The sequence below is a fragment of the Zosterops lateralis genome, assembly GCF_965231275.1.
Source record: "Zosterops lateralis genome assembly, chromosome: 15".
Classification (NCBI taxonomy): domain Eukaryota; kingdom Metazoa; phylum Chordata; class Aves; order Passeriformes; family Zosteropidae; genus Zosterops; species Zosterops lateralis.
The window spans coordinates 5,260,731-5,278,276 of record NC_139775.1 but is presented as its reverse complement, the minus strand read 5'-3'; the positions used below and the strand labels follow the sequence as shown (position 1 = coordinate 5,278,276).

The following is a 17,546-nucleotide window of genomic DNA, read 5'->3' as shown; positions in this document are numbered from 1 at the left end:
CTCCAAATTAAAAAGCGGTGGGACGAGGAAATGGTCTCAAGTTGCATCAGCCAAGGTTTGATTGGATATTAGGGAAAAATTCTTCATCAAAAGGTTGTCAAGGACCGGTCCAGGCTGCCCAGGAAGGCAGTGGAGTCACCCCTGGAGGGCTTTAAAAGATGTGTGAATGTGGTTCCTTGGTGGCCTTGGAGGTGCTGGGGGAACTGATCTTGTTCCAACACAAGTGGTTCTACAATTCACAGCTACTCTCCTCCATGGAGAGTGAAGCTGCTCACAGGACGGAGATTGTCCCTCCAGCTCCTGATTATGCAGCGTGTCCCACTAAGGGATAGTGGGATGAGACATTCAAGTGTACTGAATAAAGCAGAGAAAATTCCCTCTGAGGAGCACACAACATGCTCAGTCCATCCATCCATCCATCCATCCATCCATCCATCCATCCATCCATCCATTGCCTCTCAGCGAGAGCCACAGGCCTTGCTCTGTACAGGACAGCATTTCGGCACGGTGACGACCACGACCTTCAGGGCAGGGACCCCACTCTGAGGGCTGCACGGGGCGCTCGCCGCTGTTCTTGTGGACGGCGGCCGCCCCTCAGCCCGTCTTGTCCCATCCCGCCCCTCAACCCGTCCCGTCCCGTCCTGTTGGAGTCCAGGACATCCCTTTGGATGACCTGGGACCTGAGAAAGAGAATTTGAGCCCTGGACAGGGGATGTGGAACCGGTCCAGGGGGGTTGGAAACCTTGGCACAGAGCCCAGGAAGACACTGAGTTTGATCTCAGCCCATGGGAGAAACTTCCAGCATTAGGAGAGGAATTGCAAATCACCAGGAAGTGAAAAGAGTAGTTTAGCATAGTAGAACATACAAAATTCAGTAGTTTTAGGATTCTTAGAATAGAGGTAAATGGGGGACAAGATGGTGGGATTTGGGTGGTGCCTCGTGTCCCTCTCCTTCTTCCTCGTCCTCCATCTTCTGGGGTGGTGATGATATAAGGGAGTTAGAGTGGATTGGGTCAAAGCAGAAGTGACCCTCTTAGTGTAAGCACTAGGCATTGGTGTGACATAGTAAATAACCTATATGTAATTATCTGTATAAATGTGAGGTGACCCCCATCGGGGGCAGTCCCCTCATGTCCCAGCCGCTGTCCGGACCTCGGCTGGGAGCGGAGAAAACTCTGTTATATCAAATAATAAACAACTAGAGAAACCAGAAAACAAGGCCTTGAAGACTCCGCTTCTTTGTACCAACGCGACTCGGGGCTTTTAGAGGGCAAGGACTTTAAACAACTTGAATCTGGGGTGAGAAATCCAACCCGAGACCGTCCCGCCCCTCAGCCCGTCCCGCCCGTGGCGCGGCGCTGGCGCTGAGGCGGCTGAGGGAGATCCCCGCGCGGCGGGCGCCCCCTGGCGGCCGGCCCGTGCGCTGTGGGCCCGGCCCGGGAAAGCCCCGGGGGAGAAATAAACCCCTAACAGCGCCTTTTAAACCCTCCGGGATAGATAGAGAAACCCTCGGACAGCGCCTTTTAAACCCTCCGGGATAGATAGAGAAACCCTCGGACAGCGCCTTTCAGCGCTAGCGAATGACGTGTTGCTTTATTCTTGCTCAAGAGGGGTGTGTGCCTTGTGTGGCCAGCAGAATTTTCCGGCCTCCGTGCGAGGTGCTGATACCAAACTTCTTCGCCTGTTTCTATGTTTTTTAGCAAAAAAAGAGATTAATGTTCACCGATTCCAAATCACGCAATTCGTTCGTTAATTAGTATTCTGTTCTCTCTTGGTTATGGATTTTTCACTTTTCCCGCTAATTTGTATTTTTAATCTTTTTAGTATTTTTTTTCCTTCAGCAGGGATTTTCCAACACAAACATGCTGAGTCTTTGTTATTTTCTTCTTTACCTTCTGGTTCCTGAAAAACATCTTTGTAGTCCATAAGTTCTTCACTTCTTGTATCCAATTTCAACAATACATCACTCTCTCTCTCCCAAGCCTTGCTCATTGAAGCATACCAAAGTTACCCTAGCCAAACTCTAAGGTTCTGTAATTTTCCCAAACTGTATTCCCCCAATACCTGCTCATGCTAAATTCTGGCTAAAAGTGATTTAACACATAGCTTATAATTAATACACTGGTTATGATTAAATAAAACCAATGAATTTAAATTAATTAAAACCATTTAATAAAAATTAGAAAAGTGATACAATTTCCAACAGAAGGACAAGGATTTGGTAGATGGTTGTAATCTTTTTAATCTCTGATTTTATGCAGGTATTTGCAGCTGCCTCTGCTGAAGCAAGCTCCATATCTCTGCATGGCTCCCTTCTGCCTCCTGTGAACAGTGATAATATCACTTCCCTGCCTCCCGAGACTGCTGTGAGTAAATGCATCAGAAAAGTATTTGGCTGGGCTAGTCTGTCCCTAATGCTCTAGTAGGATTTACTCCTGTAGCTGTGGCAGTTGTACCAGTGCAGTGTTTTATAAAACACCAGGCAAGGACGGGGGATCCTGCCCCTGACCTGCGCAGGTGAGGCCCCACCTGGAGAGCTGCCCCAGCTCCGGGGGCCCAGCACAGCAAGGACATGGAGCTGTTGGATGAGTCCAGGGGAGATCACCATGGTGATCAGAGGAGTGGAGCAACTCTGCTGTGAGGAAAGGCTGAGAGGACTGGGATTGTTCAGCCTGGAAAAGGGAAGGCTTTGGGATGACCTGATTCCCTTTTCTGAAGGGAGATGACAAGAAATGTGGAGAGAGACATTTTGCAAGAACATGTAGTGACAGGACAAGGCAGAATGGCTTCAAACTGACAGAGAGGAGGTTTAATTTAGACACCAGAAAAAATTGTTTACTGTGACAGTGTTGAGGCCCTGACACAGGACACCCAGAACTGCAGATGCCCCATCCCTGGAAATGCTCAGGACCAGGCTGGATGGGACTTGGAGAAACCTGGTCTAGTGCAACTGTGGCAGGGCTGTGGAATAAAATGATCTTTAAGTTCCCTTCTAACCCAGGCCATTCTATGATTTCATGATGCCATGATCTGCTGTGACTGCTCTTTGAGTGCATACTGTTGTAGGAATTACACATGCTGGTGTTGAGTATACCCAGCTCTGAAAGAAGTTTCTGGAACTTCTGCCTTCCCCACTTTAGTGGCTGCAATTGAAAAAATCCACATTTGTAGTGCACGGTGTGCTGTCAAAGCTGAGATCTGCAGGATCTGAACAATTTTGTGACAGCTTCAGGGTGGTATTTCTGTTTCCACGGAAACAGGCACAAAAATCAAGGTGAAGTGTTAGCTCATTATCTAATAATAAAGCTGAGCATTTAAATATGAAGTTCTTCACCTTCCTTTTGCTGAGGAAACTTCTGTTCCTACAGCACCCAGCAAATGCAATAGAGGCCTCATGTCTTCAAATTGTGGTCACAGCTTGGGCTGTGTAATCTCCTTTCCAGAGATGAAAGACAAAATTCAGCCTCGACCCATCCAGCCATGGAGCCTTATGCTCTGCTTTTAAGATAAAAGGCTGATTTGTCCCCACAATTACTGCAAAAACCAACACCATTGTTTGTATGACAAATTACAGACTAACTGAAGTTCTTTTGTTTTACCGTGTGTTTTTTTACTGTGCATTTACAGAACCTTTCTGTGCTCAAATGCATTTCCTTGTAAATAATTCTCGTTGCACACACTTTTTTTCTGCCCACACTATTGCTTATCACCTGAATTTAATGGCTCTTTGGCTTTGCACTCCCTGGACTCTTGTTTTGAGTCAGTGAGTTTGATAGTTTTGCTGAACATTCCTTTCTTCAGGTCATTGATTTCTAAGGTTAACAAAATGAATCCTCTTACTGATCCTTGCTATGTCCCACTAATCTCATTGCTATATCCTCAACTGCTCAATTACCTTTTGTCTTCAATTTCACATGCATTTATCAAACCCACAGATCAGTCTTTTGTGCAGGAAGCAGTTTCATACTGGATTCAAGAACATAGTGTGAATATTTCTCATACTTATATTTCAATTTGCTAAGCTTGTTTAAATTTTCTTGGTTAATTTGCTTCTTGACATACCCTTTTAAGTGTACTTTCTCCACTGCTTATTTTTTGTCAGAGATGTCTTTCTTTCTAACCTCTGTTCTTTTCTGCTCTTGAAGAATTCTTCCAGTATTTGATAGTGTTGACTTTCTACTTTGCAGCACTTTATCTTTTCTATCCTCCTGAATCATTTGACTCCTTCACCATCCTGTCTTCACTCTAGGCAGAGAGCCTATAGTCTTCTGAAGGACATTTGATCTGTTTTTCTCAATAGGAAACTGAGGATTTTCTTATGCCTGTTTTTTGTACCTCTGACTCCATGTCCCAGTTTTTTTGATGGCAGGGTTGATATGTACTTTGCCAGGTTTGGCATGATCAGTTGTATCTTGGTTCAGACATATTGAGGAGAGCACAAATGCAAACCCTCAAAGCAGCAAAGTTCATGGCCTAATCCCCATGACACCCTTTGGATCACTCGGGTATTAATTCAAAAGGGGGCCAGGCATAAGTCTCATTCCTTTCATATCATCTGTTTCAAACTCAAATGATCCCAGTTTCGTGTATCTATAACTGAGTCTGCTCTCACAGATATTGTCTTTGCTAACAGTACGGTATGGAGAAGAAAGGGCTTTTTACACATTCATTAACATGTCAAGGGGCTGTCTTTAAGTGTATTATAACAGCAAGGGCCACATGTCTTTCACAAATGTAATTAAAGAAGCCCAAACTAAATTCTGGCTGTGGAAACCCCTGCGCAGTCCGTCCCAGGACTCTGTCACTCTGAGCTGCCTTTTGCATATCAGAAATCTCTTCTTTCCAGTGCCCATAGACCCTGTAGTCATTTACAAACCACACTGACATCCCAGAACAAGTCACTGCCTTTGGCAGCGGCTCAGAGGGCTGGGATCTCAGGAATAAACAGTAAAACTGAAGCTCTCAGGCACAGTAGCTTCTTTACTAAAGAGAGGCACATTCTTAGCAGTAACTGAATATGGTTGAAGATAAGAGTTTGATACCAGAGCACTGGGAAAGAATACAAAGAACACCACTCCCGATCAACAAGCTTGCTTAGAAATAACATTTCTCTTTGGAAGAAAAGCTGAAAGAAGTTCTGCTTTGGAAAGGGCCTTTAGACAAAAACTTGGGTTTATAGATTTGTTATCTTAGACAATCCTGTTCTATTTTAAATGTACCAGGTTAATTAAGGGTCATGTAATTTCTTTCACAAAAGAACTGAAGCTCTGGGCTCCTCTTAGGAAGCACAGAAGTTAAACATGTGAGATGAGTACTCCCAAAACCCATGGTAAATCCCCTCATATTCAGACAATTACCTTCCAAACGCCTGAGAAACTGTGAAAACCCCAAGCACCCAATACCCATATCCTTTAAGCAGAGGTGGGGAGGGTGTGTCACATTAAAAAAAAAGAAGTGGACACAAAGGCACTTCTGTTTAAAAGCCTCCAGGGTACTCTGAAATGCCAGCAGGCTAAGCTTGGCTGAGCAGGAGGCTGATAGTAGATGATAGTCTGCAACAGGCATGGAGTTCATACAACCTTGAACATTGATTATGAATTTCAATTAAATGTTTTGCTGAACAGCTTTCAGCTACTCGTTGTTGCATTTTTTGGAAGAGGACCATTGATGGCTAACTGGGGAGCAATATGAGATAAAAAAGAAGCATGAATAGCCTAAAATGAAAGAAAGAAAGAAAGAAAGAAAGAAAGAAAGAAAGAAAGAAAGAAAGAAAGAAAGAAAGAAAGAAAGAATAAAAAAAGACATTTATACAGATTAGAGTGGTGTTCTATTTTAGAAAGTGGTGGACATGTGGAGGTTTCTCCAGGATCAAAATACTGCTAGCAGGTGAGTGTGTCACCACCACTGCAGTCTGACAGAAGTCCATTAGCTTAAAAAGGGGTCTTTTAGGACAGGAAAAAGGACAACATAATTAGGTAGTCTGGTTCATTGGAAACACCTCCTCTGTTTTCAACCTTGAAACATCAGTTCCTTGATAGAAGAAATACACATTCAACAATCTTTTGGATGACTTCCATTTTCAGTAATATTGTTGTACATAGGAAAGGAGGTATGTTTGTCTTAGGCATTTTTTTCTTTGAAACAGACAGCAGAAGGAACAGATAAATTACAAGAGGTAGTGAATTTAGCAAACCTGCACATAAAACAATCTTTCTTAAGAATAAAATGCTGCATTTACAGCTGTAAATGTACACACCCGTATAAGTTAAAAATACAAAGCTACTTTGACTGTGTTTCTTGTTCTTTTTAAGTTCAGAGAATGAAGTACTCAAGTGCTGGACTTAAAGTGGTGAATCTCATTGCATTGGCAAAACCAAACAACCTCTCATGCAGCACCAGGCTTTTGACTTAGCCTAAGTAAGAAAGTTAGACAGTTAGTGCAACCCAAGTGCAATTAATTGTGTTCTTCACAGTGTGTACATTTTGACTGGCTTGTAAAGTGAATGTAGAAGTTCATGACTCTCCCAGTCAGCTTCTCTTGATGCTTGAAGAAAACATGATCTGCAACATACTGGGCCACAGCCTGACTTGGAATGGTTAGACCGGTGTTCATCAGACAGTGGAGAAAAGTCAAAATCAGCTACCTGGAAAAGGAACATCAGAAAGAAATTTTTTTAGTTCAGTTCCCACCGGCTCAGATCCAGCAGGAACACACTGGGCTACAAATGGCACTTGGTCCTCAACCATTTTCACTCAGTCACTACAAATAGAGTTCTGATTTATATCTGCTTTGCACATGGCTTATAGACAGTGTCTCTAGAGGGATATAATTTATATTGTGGCAGTGTGAAGGGTATTAGGTACTTTCCAAAGTACCATGAAAGCTACTTTTGATTTAAGAACTCATGCTTATTGCAAACACCTTTTGTAGCAAGTGAAAGTGTATTAGAGATGGAAGGGAGCTGGGGAGATGAAGGCCACATACAAGGGGTAGGTAACAATTTAGGGCTGCTTTAGGTAACATACTCCTCCATTTTATTATCCTGTATCTTCATGCACTGCATTTCCTTCATGTAACTACTCTGAGGTAGATCCTCTGGAATGGATGCTTCAATGCAAGCATCTGCTTGGGAATATTAACAAACTGCCCATTATTATTCTGGCAATTTAGAGTTTCTCTGCAACAAGCCAGGCTGTTTCTTCATTTGCCTTCACTGTTTGGATTTTCTGGTGGAACAGATCACATGTACCAGGGAAACTCTCCCCTGCTTCATTTGTCTGAGGATTAAAGAATCTTTCATATCAGATATCTTTCATGGCTGAAAGCTACCTAATTACTATCCCAGCTCAAAATAAGAGTAACTGAATACCTCCACGAGATCCTTTTGTTGTGTGTTACTTCGAAAAGTTGTGTACAGCACCAGTACCAGCATCACTAAAACCAGAGCAGTGCAGAGCAGGACAAAGAAAACTGGGTGGATTCCTAGGAAAAAGCACAAGGATACATTCCTGGAGTGACACGATACCCCAGAAAAAGGCAGCAGTGAGAAGGAAACAATGAAGAAATTTTAGGAGTATTTTTAGAAAAAAAGAAGGAATGTGTCTATGAAGGGATAAAATTTTCAGCCCAAATCACTCCAGATTTTTCTGAAATCTCAGGGATCAGAGAGGGGTTTGTAAGGTCTTTCCATTTATTCCCTCTTTTCTCTTGAAGAGCCTAAAAACCTCCACCATGTTACATATATTAGCCCCTGACTCCCCAGGGTACCCCAAGAAGGTACTGTCTCCCCCAGAGCAGCTGAGAGCCTCCAGCACGGAGGATTCAGCCCTGAATGCACAGCAGAGCCCTCTGGAGAGAGCTGCCCTGTGTGTACACAGCTGGCTCACAGTGACACGGTGGGACCAGCCTGTGTCACAGCCTGGCTGTGCCCTGTCCTCTTCACTTGGCCACCCAACTGCTCTCCCAGCTGGTTTAGGGACTCAAGAGGAGCATGTGTGGCCATGCATGGGGGAGCCAGCTGTGGTCACCGGCAGGAGGGACAGAGACTAGTAATGATTGGAGTCCTAGAAAAATCTACCCTCAAAAATCCATAACAAAAATGAGCAAAAAGAGTTGAGACTGCTTAATTAAGATATTGTTACAGACACATATGCTTGCCTAGTTATCCTCTCTAACTACAACCCAAAAGCCAGACTATTTAAACTGAAAAATATTTCATTTAAGTAATACAGCCTTTCCAGTGTGCTTAGTTGCTTCAAGACGCTCTTGGGACTAAGGGTTCAGCAGAAAACAAGAAGCTCAGAGCAATTACAACAGGCGCATTACAAATTCTCATTTCTCTTTTTATTCCTCTCCTTTTAGGGATCTACACCACATTCCTGAAACCTCATCTGCAGGGTGGTTAATCCCCGTTTGTCCCTATGGTGTTTGGGGCTCTCGCTGCTGCTCAGACTCCGTGCCGCTCACCTGCCGGCCGCACTTTGATGCCGTGGTACGTCTGCAGCACCGTCACGCCGTTCTCCACCCTGACACTGAGGCAATACTGCCCCGCGTCCCTGAAGGTATGGCTGAGGTTGTAGCAGGAGCCACTGATCTCCACCAGATGGCATTTGTCACCTTCAAGTGGAATGCATTCGGATTTTATAAGCCAGCATAATGCCAGTGGTGGGCTGAAACGACAAGAGCAAAAAGGCAAAAATTAAAAAAGGTGAAAACTCTGTGAAAATTTCATCAAAGACCTTGGTTAAAATAGCAGAGTGATTTTGAAACTAATGAAGCTAATCTAAATACAAATAAAGAAATAATTAACTGCACTGTTGTTTGGTTTATAGCATCTGCCAAATGAAAAAGTTCTTTGTGATGCTTTCTATAAAGGCAGGCCTTTCAGCTGAGACCTGAATACCTGCAATGGTCATCAGCGGGCCACTGTGTCTAGAAAACTCCTTAGTCCTTCTTCAACAAAGATAAAAGGAATCTTTTTTTCCTGTACTTCCAAGGGAAGGTAGTTTTTTCTTTGTCCTTGACACACAGAAATCACTGTCTACCACTGAAGCACACCCAAGACTTTTAATTAAGAAAAAAACACACAAATGAAACTAGAAAGAATATAAGATGACCTCTGTACAAAGGACTAATAGCTGGAAAATGTAAGTAAATTTCAAGGATCACAACATTCTCTTACATTAACAAAAAGGTTTTTATTTGCTCTCAAGCAATTTAGTGCAACCCACTTAATGGCCATGCGGCTATTCACCACATCTAATTGAAGCCTTTTATTGACCTTTCCAGATCCCTGTTTCAACTGATTCTGCTTGAACTCACCTTATGCACTATAGACTTTGATTCTGACAACAGAGTTTTCTTTACCCTATTTTATTAGTGTTTTGTTTCTTATCTCTTTACAACATTCTTTGCTAAAGAAAGCATCATCTTTATGTGTTTAGCTCATTTTCTAGCTTTGTTTTTGATAACCCATCTCTTTGTCACTGCATCTCTATCTTAAACTCTTGCATCAGCCCCAGTCCTGTGACTAGAAGGTCACCAAGCCTGCTCTTAGTGATCCCAGGTTTGCCTCTCATAGTTTTTGGCTATTCACCTTTACTGGGATGCCATCTCCAGTTCCCATTCCTGCCAATTCCTTTCACAGCAAACTGTGCTCCTTTGTCTGTAGGGACGGTTTATGCCTTTGGTAAATGACCCTGTTTGGGTGCTGCTCCCTCCAAATGAGCTCTAATATTTCAACTTGAGAGAACTCGTGCTAGGATTGAGGTGCTCACAACTCTTGTTATTTTTCTATGATCCTTGCTGCATGGGACTTCTGTGTCTTATTCATCTTGTGGCAATCTGAACTTTGCCAGGATTACTCCCCAAACCTATTAATCCCCTATGCCAGTCAAGCTTTGCTGCTGTGCAACAGAACTTGGAATATATTTCAATTTAATAGCAGGGAAATTGGTGAAGGAGAAAAGTTCAGAAAGAAGTTTTCAGATGTATTTTCCCCCACTATTTCTCTGGCTACTTGCCTTTTAACATTCCCTTTAAAAAGATTTTAAAAAAAATAACATTTGCTTCACATTGGAGGATTCTACTTTTCTGTAAAGATGCAGGGTCTTTGAGGCTCTTAGAGCTCATGGCATTTTAAGTCAAGAAAATGCAATATTCAATGGTATTTTTGGGCATGAAGGAGGTGGTATTGGTTTTTAAAAGTAAATGTTCTGTGGGATTCAACTGACTATTTTTAGGAAACACTGGGGAAAAACACTTAAAGAGACAATTTTGGGCAGAAAAGAAGTTGTGCTTGCTACTTACGTGCCATTGATATGAAGAGATAAATTCAAGTTTTCCATTACGTGAGTCTCTCTGGAGCCCACTATGTTAATACTTTTAACAGCATCTGGGAAGAAATGAAAAGCCAGCATGTCACACTCCACATGTAAACTTGACTCTCACTGGTTTCCCAGTGAAGATTTGTTTCCACAGACTTGCAGATTTGAGCTTCATCAGAGCTTCACAAAAATAATTGTATTTGTCTCACATCCCAAAAGGAAACCTAACAACAAAGATATTGTAAGTTTTCTGACATTTTGTCTGGTTCTTTTTAATATGTATAATCAACTTTATTAATTCTTTACATTTTTAGTTCTGTGTTTATTTACTCTTGAAGCTGATCAAATCAATGAGACTTTCCTAATGCTTGATATAACTAATTTATTGTATAAGGATAGCTGGTGTAAATTGAACAAACAAATCCACCATAAGTTACCATAAATACTTTATGTTTGAATCATATGTGAGGCATTTACAAAAGACAGTAAAATTGTCCGTAGATTAAAAAGAAACCTGAAGATTTTAGCTGTTTTCACCCATTTTTCTGCCCCAGAAGAGCATGAAGTCAATTCTGCAATGGGAACACTTCAGTGAATGCTGTTGACCAGCCATTGCACATGAAACAATGTTGAAGTTGCCTCACGGTGTTAAAGCTAGATTGTATCTGTACACACCAGATTGTGTCCGCACATACGGGGCTAGTTCTCCATTGAAGGTGCAAAATGTTTCATAATTACCCAAGAGCTCCAGAGCTGTGGTAAAATCCCCAGTTTTCTGCATGACTTCTCTCTCGTGTATGATGCTCCCAATTTGCTCCCATTCAGCCACGACCTTCAGATGCACCGTGCGATTCCCCATGGAGGAGCAGTTGCAGTAGACAAAGGGTTCCTTGGTAATCTGGTAAACCCTGTGCGCAACAGGAAAAGATTTAGAATCAAAATTGCCTTTTACCAAGTGCTTGCATATTTCTGGTTTAAAAAGGGACAAGCTCTAATATATTTTCTTTACAGACAATGTTCCAGTGGCTGTGATTCTATTTCTACTTTCTGTCCATATAAATGAGGATTTATGTCTGTGGTATTACCTATAGAACTTCAATTAGTACAAGATCCAGAGTAAATCTCTGCATTTACAATTAAAGAAAATAAAGATAATGCTAAAAGAATTCACAGAATTGAATAGGAAAAGTCAGTAAGTTATGAAAACAACATTTATAGCAGGCAGAATATTAGCTAATTGATTTAATTGGGATTTTTCTCTAGATGAACATCTGAGTCAGATCTTGAATACTCATTAAAGCAAACAAAGTAACCACACCTACCCATCTCCAAAATCCCAGTTGTAGACAAATGATGCTGACTTGAAGTACTGACTTGGGTCATAAAGAGAGAAAGAAATCCGAGTCACTGTGTCCGTGGAGGAACCAGAACCATGTGTTGTAACTCTGCTGTCTTCTATCTGGGCAATGGTGAGGTTTCCTGTGATAAATTCTGCAGAATGAAAAGAATGACAACATATGTGACAGAAGAATTACAGCATGTATGACAGCATATATGACAGAAGAATGACAGTATGCCTCAACAGCATACTCTGTGTGTGTATCAAAACATTCTTTCAGATGTTCTGTGTAAGTCTTTCTGCATCCTAGTCCAAGTGGTTAATTGTATTTTTTATCTATTACTCAGTGTTGTCACACATGTGAATGAGGCAGTGAAATTAAAATATTTATTTAGGGTTATGCAATCAGTCATGATAAAACATCCAATAGAACTAGGAGAAATAATCCTGGACTGATTGAGTGGAATATAAACTTTCACTATTGATTTAAAATTAATTGGTATTAATACCAAACATCTAGATTCAGAATCAGGCCAGTACACATACTTGTCATGTTTGGGATAGTGTTTTTTGTTTGTTTAGTGGGTTTTTTAAATGTAGGTTTTTCCCCCCTTTATTGTTGTTGTTATTATTATTATTATTCCCCCCAAACAGAAATTAAGATTTGACTTCTGTGAATAATAGATGTACTATATATTGTGAATACAGAAAAGAGGCAAATGTTTTTGTCTATGAGAGGTTCTATGTTGGACAATGAGCGGCAAGGACTGACTGATCTAAAAAAATCCTCTCTAACCTACAAATAAAGAGGTGTTTTGATGAGACACTTATCAGCGCGTTATAAAATTAATGGGCTATTGATTACCAGTAACAGACTCTTATCTTGTTAACAATTCATTAAATCTGGTTAACAGCTGTCTTGGTGATGCACAAGTAATAATTACAATTACTGTTGGAATGGGGCTGTCAGTCAGAGATTAGGTTAACCATAGCACAGCAGTGCTTAACTTGTAAAAGACCAAAACATATTTATGGTTATGAGTATTCCCAGAAATCTGAAATTGCACTTAGCAAGATTTAGAAATGCAGCTATGACTTCATATCCAATTTCAGTACACTCAGACAGAGCTTTAAAAGAAAAGGTAATGCTCTGTTGTGCTGATGGCCTTACATTTGCTGTGTCATGCAACAGGGAGAAGCAGCAGATTGTCACTGCTGAGGGCCATTCTAACTTTAGGTCTAGAAATGCTGGGAGGCAGTAGAAGAAGCATTGTTCTAGGAGTCCGGGCATCACTGACCCAAGCTGATGTGTGAACTGCAGCTGCGGAAGCATCTGGTTTTTAGTTCAGTTTCTCTAAGTGACAGAGGCAGGAAAACATGGGCAGCATTACATTTTCTTCCTGGATGTAGGGAGACTGGAGTGTGGCTGTAATGGTACTAACTGCACCATGCCACCCAAACCCACCTTCAGCCACAGGGCCACAAATCAAACTCTGTTGTCAGAAGCCATATGAACACTGGCTTTCCTCCTGATGCTGGCAAGGGCACATATACTGAGCTCCTGGAGAGCTACAGGTTGTAAAGGAATTTTACCCGTTTTACCTGTAATCTGAAGCACGGTGATGTTTCTAACAACTGACCGACACAACCAACAGTTTTTGTGAGTCACCCAGACAGACACAGGGAAAGTGCCAGGAAATTCACCAGTCACATTAATTACAGAATTTAACCGCTGCTCGGATTTCTCTATCAGAATCAGAGGAGCATAAATCCAGTTAAAGTGATACAAATTCGATGTGTCATTTTCGTTCTTCGTTCTTAGCCTGGCCTGAACAGTAGCTTGGGCTCCTGTTGTGATGGGACCATTGTTGGTTATTTCCAGACTGTACAACTCTGTGGAAATCAGAAGAAAAGGAGTAAACCAAATCTTGTTGTATGGCATTTTAAATTTCCTTTATTTATTTATACATTTTAGCTAGTCAGCTCTAGTTACATCACTGACAATGACACTCATCCTAGCAAAGACTTTATCACCATAATTTTTTACTGTTTAAATATCTGGAACAGAAACTGTTGCTTTTGTATATGAGCTCAAATAAATAGCAGTAAACAACATGTCAAACTGGGTCCTAGAAATGTTCATAGTAGAAGACAGCTTCAGTCTAGAACATCACAAAATCTTTGGAGAGGTTTTGCACCTAGAGCTGGGTGCTGGCTATAGGTTCATTGTCACGAGACTTCCAGCTACTGGAAGAGGCTCAGCTCTAATCTCTGTCCTAAAAAATGTAAACTTTCAAACTCAGGTGAGATTTCATTCACTAGATTCCTTTGCCCTGTTTTCAGCTCTGTTGAATTTTTTTTCTAAATTTCCTTGTAAACAAGCATAAAAAAACCTCAGTAAAAATATTTTCTGTGCTATAGTCCACCCTAAATTTCCTTTTCCAGGGAAGGACCAGTGAAAGCTGTACCATGCTCTAATGGCAAATCAGTTGCTGTCCAGAGGGACCTGGACAAGCTCAAAAAGTGGGGCCATGGAAACCTCATGGGGTTGACCAAGGCAGAGTGCAAGGTGCTGCATCTGGATTAGGGGGAACCCCTGCTATTCAGTACAGGCTGGGGGATGAAGGGATAAAGAAGGACTTGGGGCACTGGTGGATGAAAATCTGGACTTGAGGCAACAATGTGCACTCAAGAAAGATCTGAGGGTCCTGGTTGAGGGAGGTGATGTTTCGCAATGAGGGTGGTGAAACACTGGCATGGGTTGCCCAGTATATTAATACAAGGCCATTCAATACATTCAAGGTCAGGTTGGACTGGGCTCTGTGCTACCAGATCTAGTTGAAGATGTCTCTGCTCATAGCAGGGGCTTGAACTAGATGACCTTTAAAGGTCCTTTCCAACCCAAACCATGCTGTGATTGTAGAAACATCAAGGCATGAGAGGTGCAGGACCTGTGATATTGAACCAGCTCTGCTGCTCTGAATGACTCGCCATTATCTTCTCTGTCACGTTTACTCAAATTACTTATAATAGGCAGCATTGGGTTTTGTGGAAAGGATACAGTAAAATTTAAAAAAAAATTAGCAGTGCAGCTGCATTAAAGGATGTGCATATGTTAAACAATAAAATCAACTCCCAAGCCCCAAAACAAATGGAAATGCAAAATAGCTGTGAATTGGGACAGAGCTGGGAACAGGATCTAGTTGCTTGGCTCTAGCATGGAGCATGTTCCCTTCCCTGTATCAGAGCTCTGCCTGGCTCTCCTCTCATCAGCAGTGCTGGGCAGAGCAGCAGAGCTGGGGGGTTCTAATGCAAGCACTTTCCTTATCCTCTTTCAGCAGCCACCAAACTGCTACCAGGGACCTGAATCTCTGGCCTTTAAAACCTGCATTTCTCACTCATCCATGACCTCTAACATGAGGGGAGCACTGGGGCCAGCTAACTCCTGTGCTGGTTTTTCTGCACCCATCAGCTTGGGATGGGATGAAAGAGATGGCATTTGTGCCTGCATTTTATTTTACAGATCACAGGTGCTGAACAATTCTGGAGGTAGAAGATCTGTGAGAAATGAACTGCAGCACTACTGCCTGAGAAAGAACGCCAGTGTTCCCATTTCACAACACAAGAAATGGCCCTGAGTTCTGTTTTTGAGTTAAAAGAGAAATGACTGTGATTTGATGAAACCTGGCAGAGGGAGGTTTCCTGTCTCTAAAAGATTCAGGCTACACTCCCCTTGGTTTCAGCAGAATTCGGGAAAAAAATAGCCGATGACCTCATGCTTATCTAGCACTTCTCCTTGGAGGTTATCACGGTGCTTTACAAATCAGGGCCATATCAGCCCTGCAGCTGCATCAGCTGGAGGTTCAGTGGCCAAGCCAAGGTCACCCAGGGAGTGACCGGCACAGCGAGACACCCCATCCAATTCGGGGATTTCTCCTGCCTTTCCCACCTCTCTGTGCAGAGCTGCGGGAGCTCTGTGGGTCCCTGTGCCTTGCGGGGTCAGCGGAGGGAGCAGAGGTGCACATTTGGGTTAGAGGCGCAAAGCAGAACCCCGGCTGCCCGGGATGCCCCACCTTCACTGCAGGCACCAGAGAATAAACTTGGGGGGGGTGGGAGCGTACCCAAATCTGCTTCCATCCCTTGTCACATCCATCAGGCTCGGGCAGGGAAGCACCCACAGCCGTGCTGCAGCTCACTGCTGAGCTCTGAGCCCCCGCACCCCGCAGCCCGCAGCCCTTGCCCGGTGCCAGCGTACACCGGCGGCCCCTTACCTGCGCCGTGGCCGAGCCGCAGCAGCGGCAGCAGCGCGCAGAGCAGCCGCAGCATGCTGGGGCCGCGCCTCGGTGCCTCCGGGACTGCCGGACTGGGGCCGGGACTGGGGCCGGTCTGGCCGCGCTGTCCCCGCGCTGTCCCCGCGGCTCTGCCGTTCCCGTGTCCGCGCCCCCGGGGCGCTCCCCCGCGCTCAGCTCAGCCCGCCTCTCCCGGGGGCAGATCCTGCGGGACGGCGCGGCCGCTTTAAACAAACAGTCAATGAAAACCACAAATGCCTCGCGTCTGCCGAGGGCGTGGGGACACCCCGGAGCGTTCGGGAAGGGGTTCGTGCTGAGCTCTGGCCGCGGCAGGCACAAATAAACTATTTCTGCGGTGCCGGGGGCGGTCCGGCCGCTGTTACCGGCCCCGCCGCGCTCCGAGCGGCCGGTAACGGGCTGGAGAGGAGCAAAAAGCGCCGCAATGTGGTTTTCCGGTGTTCTTTTTTTGTCGTTTTATTTCGTTTTTTCCTGTTTCGTTTTGTACGTTTTAGTTTTAATTCGTTTATTTGTATTTTTTTTATTTTCTTAAACTCAACGTTCGAAGCCCTTTTCTCGCTCCTGTTCCGTTCCTTGTGGCGGAGCGGTCTCGCCTCAGCTTCGCTTCCGGCGGTGCCGGGAGGGTCCTGAGCCGGCCGGAGGCACCGGCCGCGGCCTCCTCCGCCCCGGGAACGCCTCTCCCGCCGTTACCGGCGGCCGCGGTGTCAGCGGAGCCTCCGGGGCCGGGCGGGTCGGGTCGGGGCGAGGCCGTGCCAGGGCCGCGGGGCCGGCCAAGGGAGCTCCGCGCCCGCCTCCGCCCGGGAGAGGAGCGGGAGGCGGCCCCGGGAGGAGGCGGCCGGAACTGAGCCCGGGCGCTTCCGTCGCGCCCATGCGCTGCCGGCGGCCTCCGGGAGCAACAAAGGAGGAGCCGGGGGGCCGCGGCCGGGCCGTCCCGGGAGCCGCGGGGTGAGGGGGGCAGCGGCGGCGGCCCGGCGGGGCCTGCGCGGGGGGAGGCGGGAGGGAGCGGCCCGAGCCCCGCCAGAGGAGGCCTGGCGCCCAGCGCCGCACCGGGAGGGCTGAGGGACGGGCGGGGGGCGGGGGGGGGGGGAAGCGCCGCCGCGGCCGCTGACGGTGCCCGTGTGTGTTCGCAGGGCGGAGATGGGCTCGGCGTGATGGCGGCCTGGCAGCGCGGAGCCACCCGGGCCAGCAGCGCTGCGGCGGGGAAGGTGAGGGGCCTGCGGGCCCGGGCGGGCTCGGCCCCACCCCGGCCGGGAGTGAAACTGACAGCAAAGCCCCAGGGGAGGAGGGAGGTCGCCGCTCTCTGGAGCTGGATATGATTTTAGGCATCTTTACGAGCGAGACAGGCAGGCTGTGGCAGCGGGACAACTGCTGACGGCCCTGGGAGTGAGTCCCGCAGGGATTTATCCGAGGGTGGCTGGAAGTTTGGGATCTGGCTGGGGCGAAAAGCAGGATGACAGGGGTGCGGTGTCGGGAGCATCCCTGAGCCCGGAGCATCCCTGAGCCTGGAGCCTGATGCTGGGAGAGGAAACAGGACAAAACACGTCAATTTTTGTGCTGTGAAAAGCTCAATAACC

At 45.1% G+C, this 17,546-nt stretch overlaps 2 protein-coding genes across 3 annotated transcripts in view; one reads left to right on the top strand and one right to left on the bottom strand.

Annotated features, from left to right (window-relative positions):
• Positions 1-6,009: 6,009 nt before the first annotated feature.
• On the bottom strand, positions 6,010-17,466 carry TMEM130 (transmembrane protein 130; the record flags this gene model as incomplete). Its single annotated transcript, XM_083872294.1, has 9 exons — positions 6,010-6,644; positions 7,371-7,483; positions 8,468-8,670; positions 10,310-10,394; positions 11,065-11,234; positions 11,649-11,817; positions 13,268-13,558; positions 15,885-16,371; positions 16,663-17,466. 9 exons carry the CDS (start codon positions 17,464-17,466, stop codon positions 6,468-6,470), a joined length of 2,499 nt encoding a protein of 832 aa, XP_083728420.1. The 3' UTR covers positions 6,010-6,467.
• The window catches only part of TRRAP (transformation/transcription domain associated protein), a 76,625-nt gene continuing 75,178 nt past the window's right edge, over positions 16,100-17,546 (top strand). For both annotated transcript variants that reach the window (XM_083872754.1, XM_083872753.1), the window contains exon 1: positions 16,100-16,917. The gene's annotated coding sequence lies outside the window, so the exon portion shown is untranslated. The remainder of the gene's footprint in view (positions 16,918-17,546) is intronic.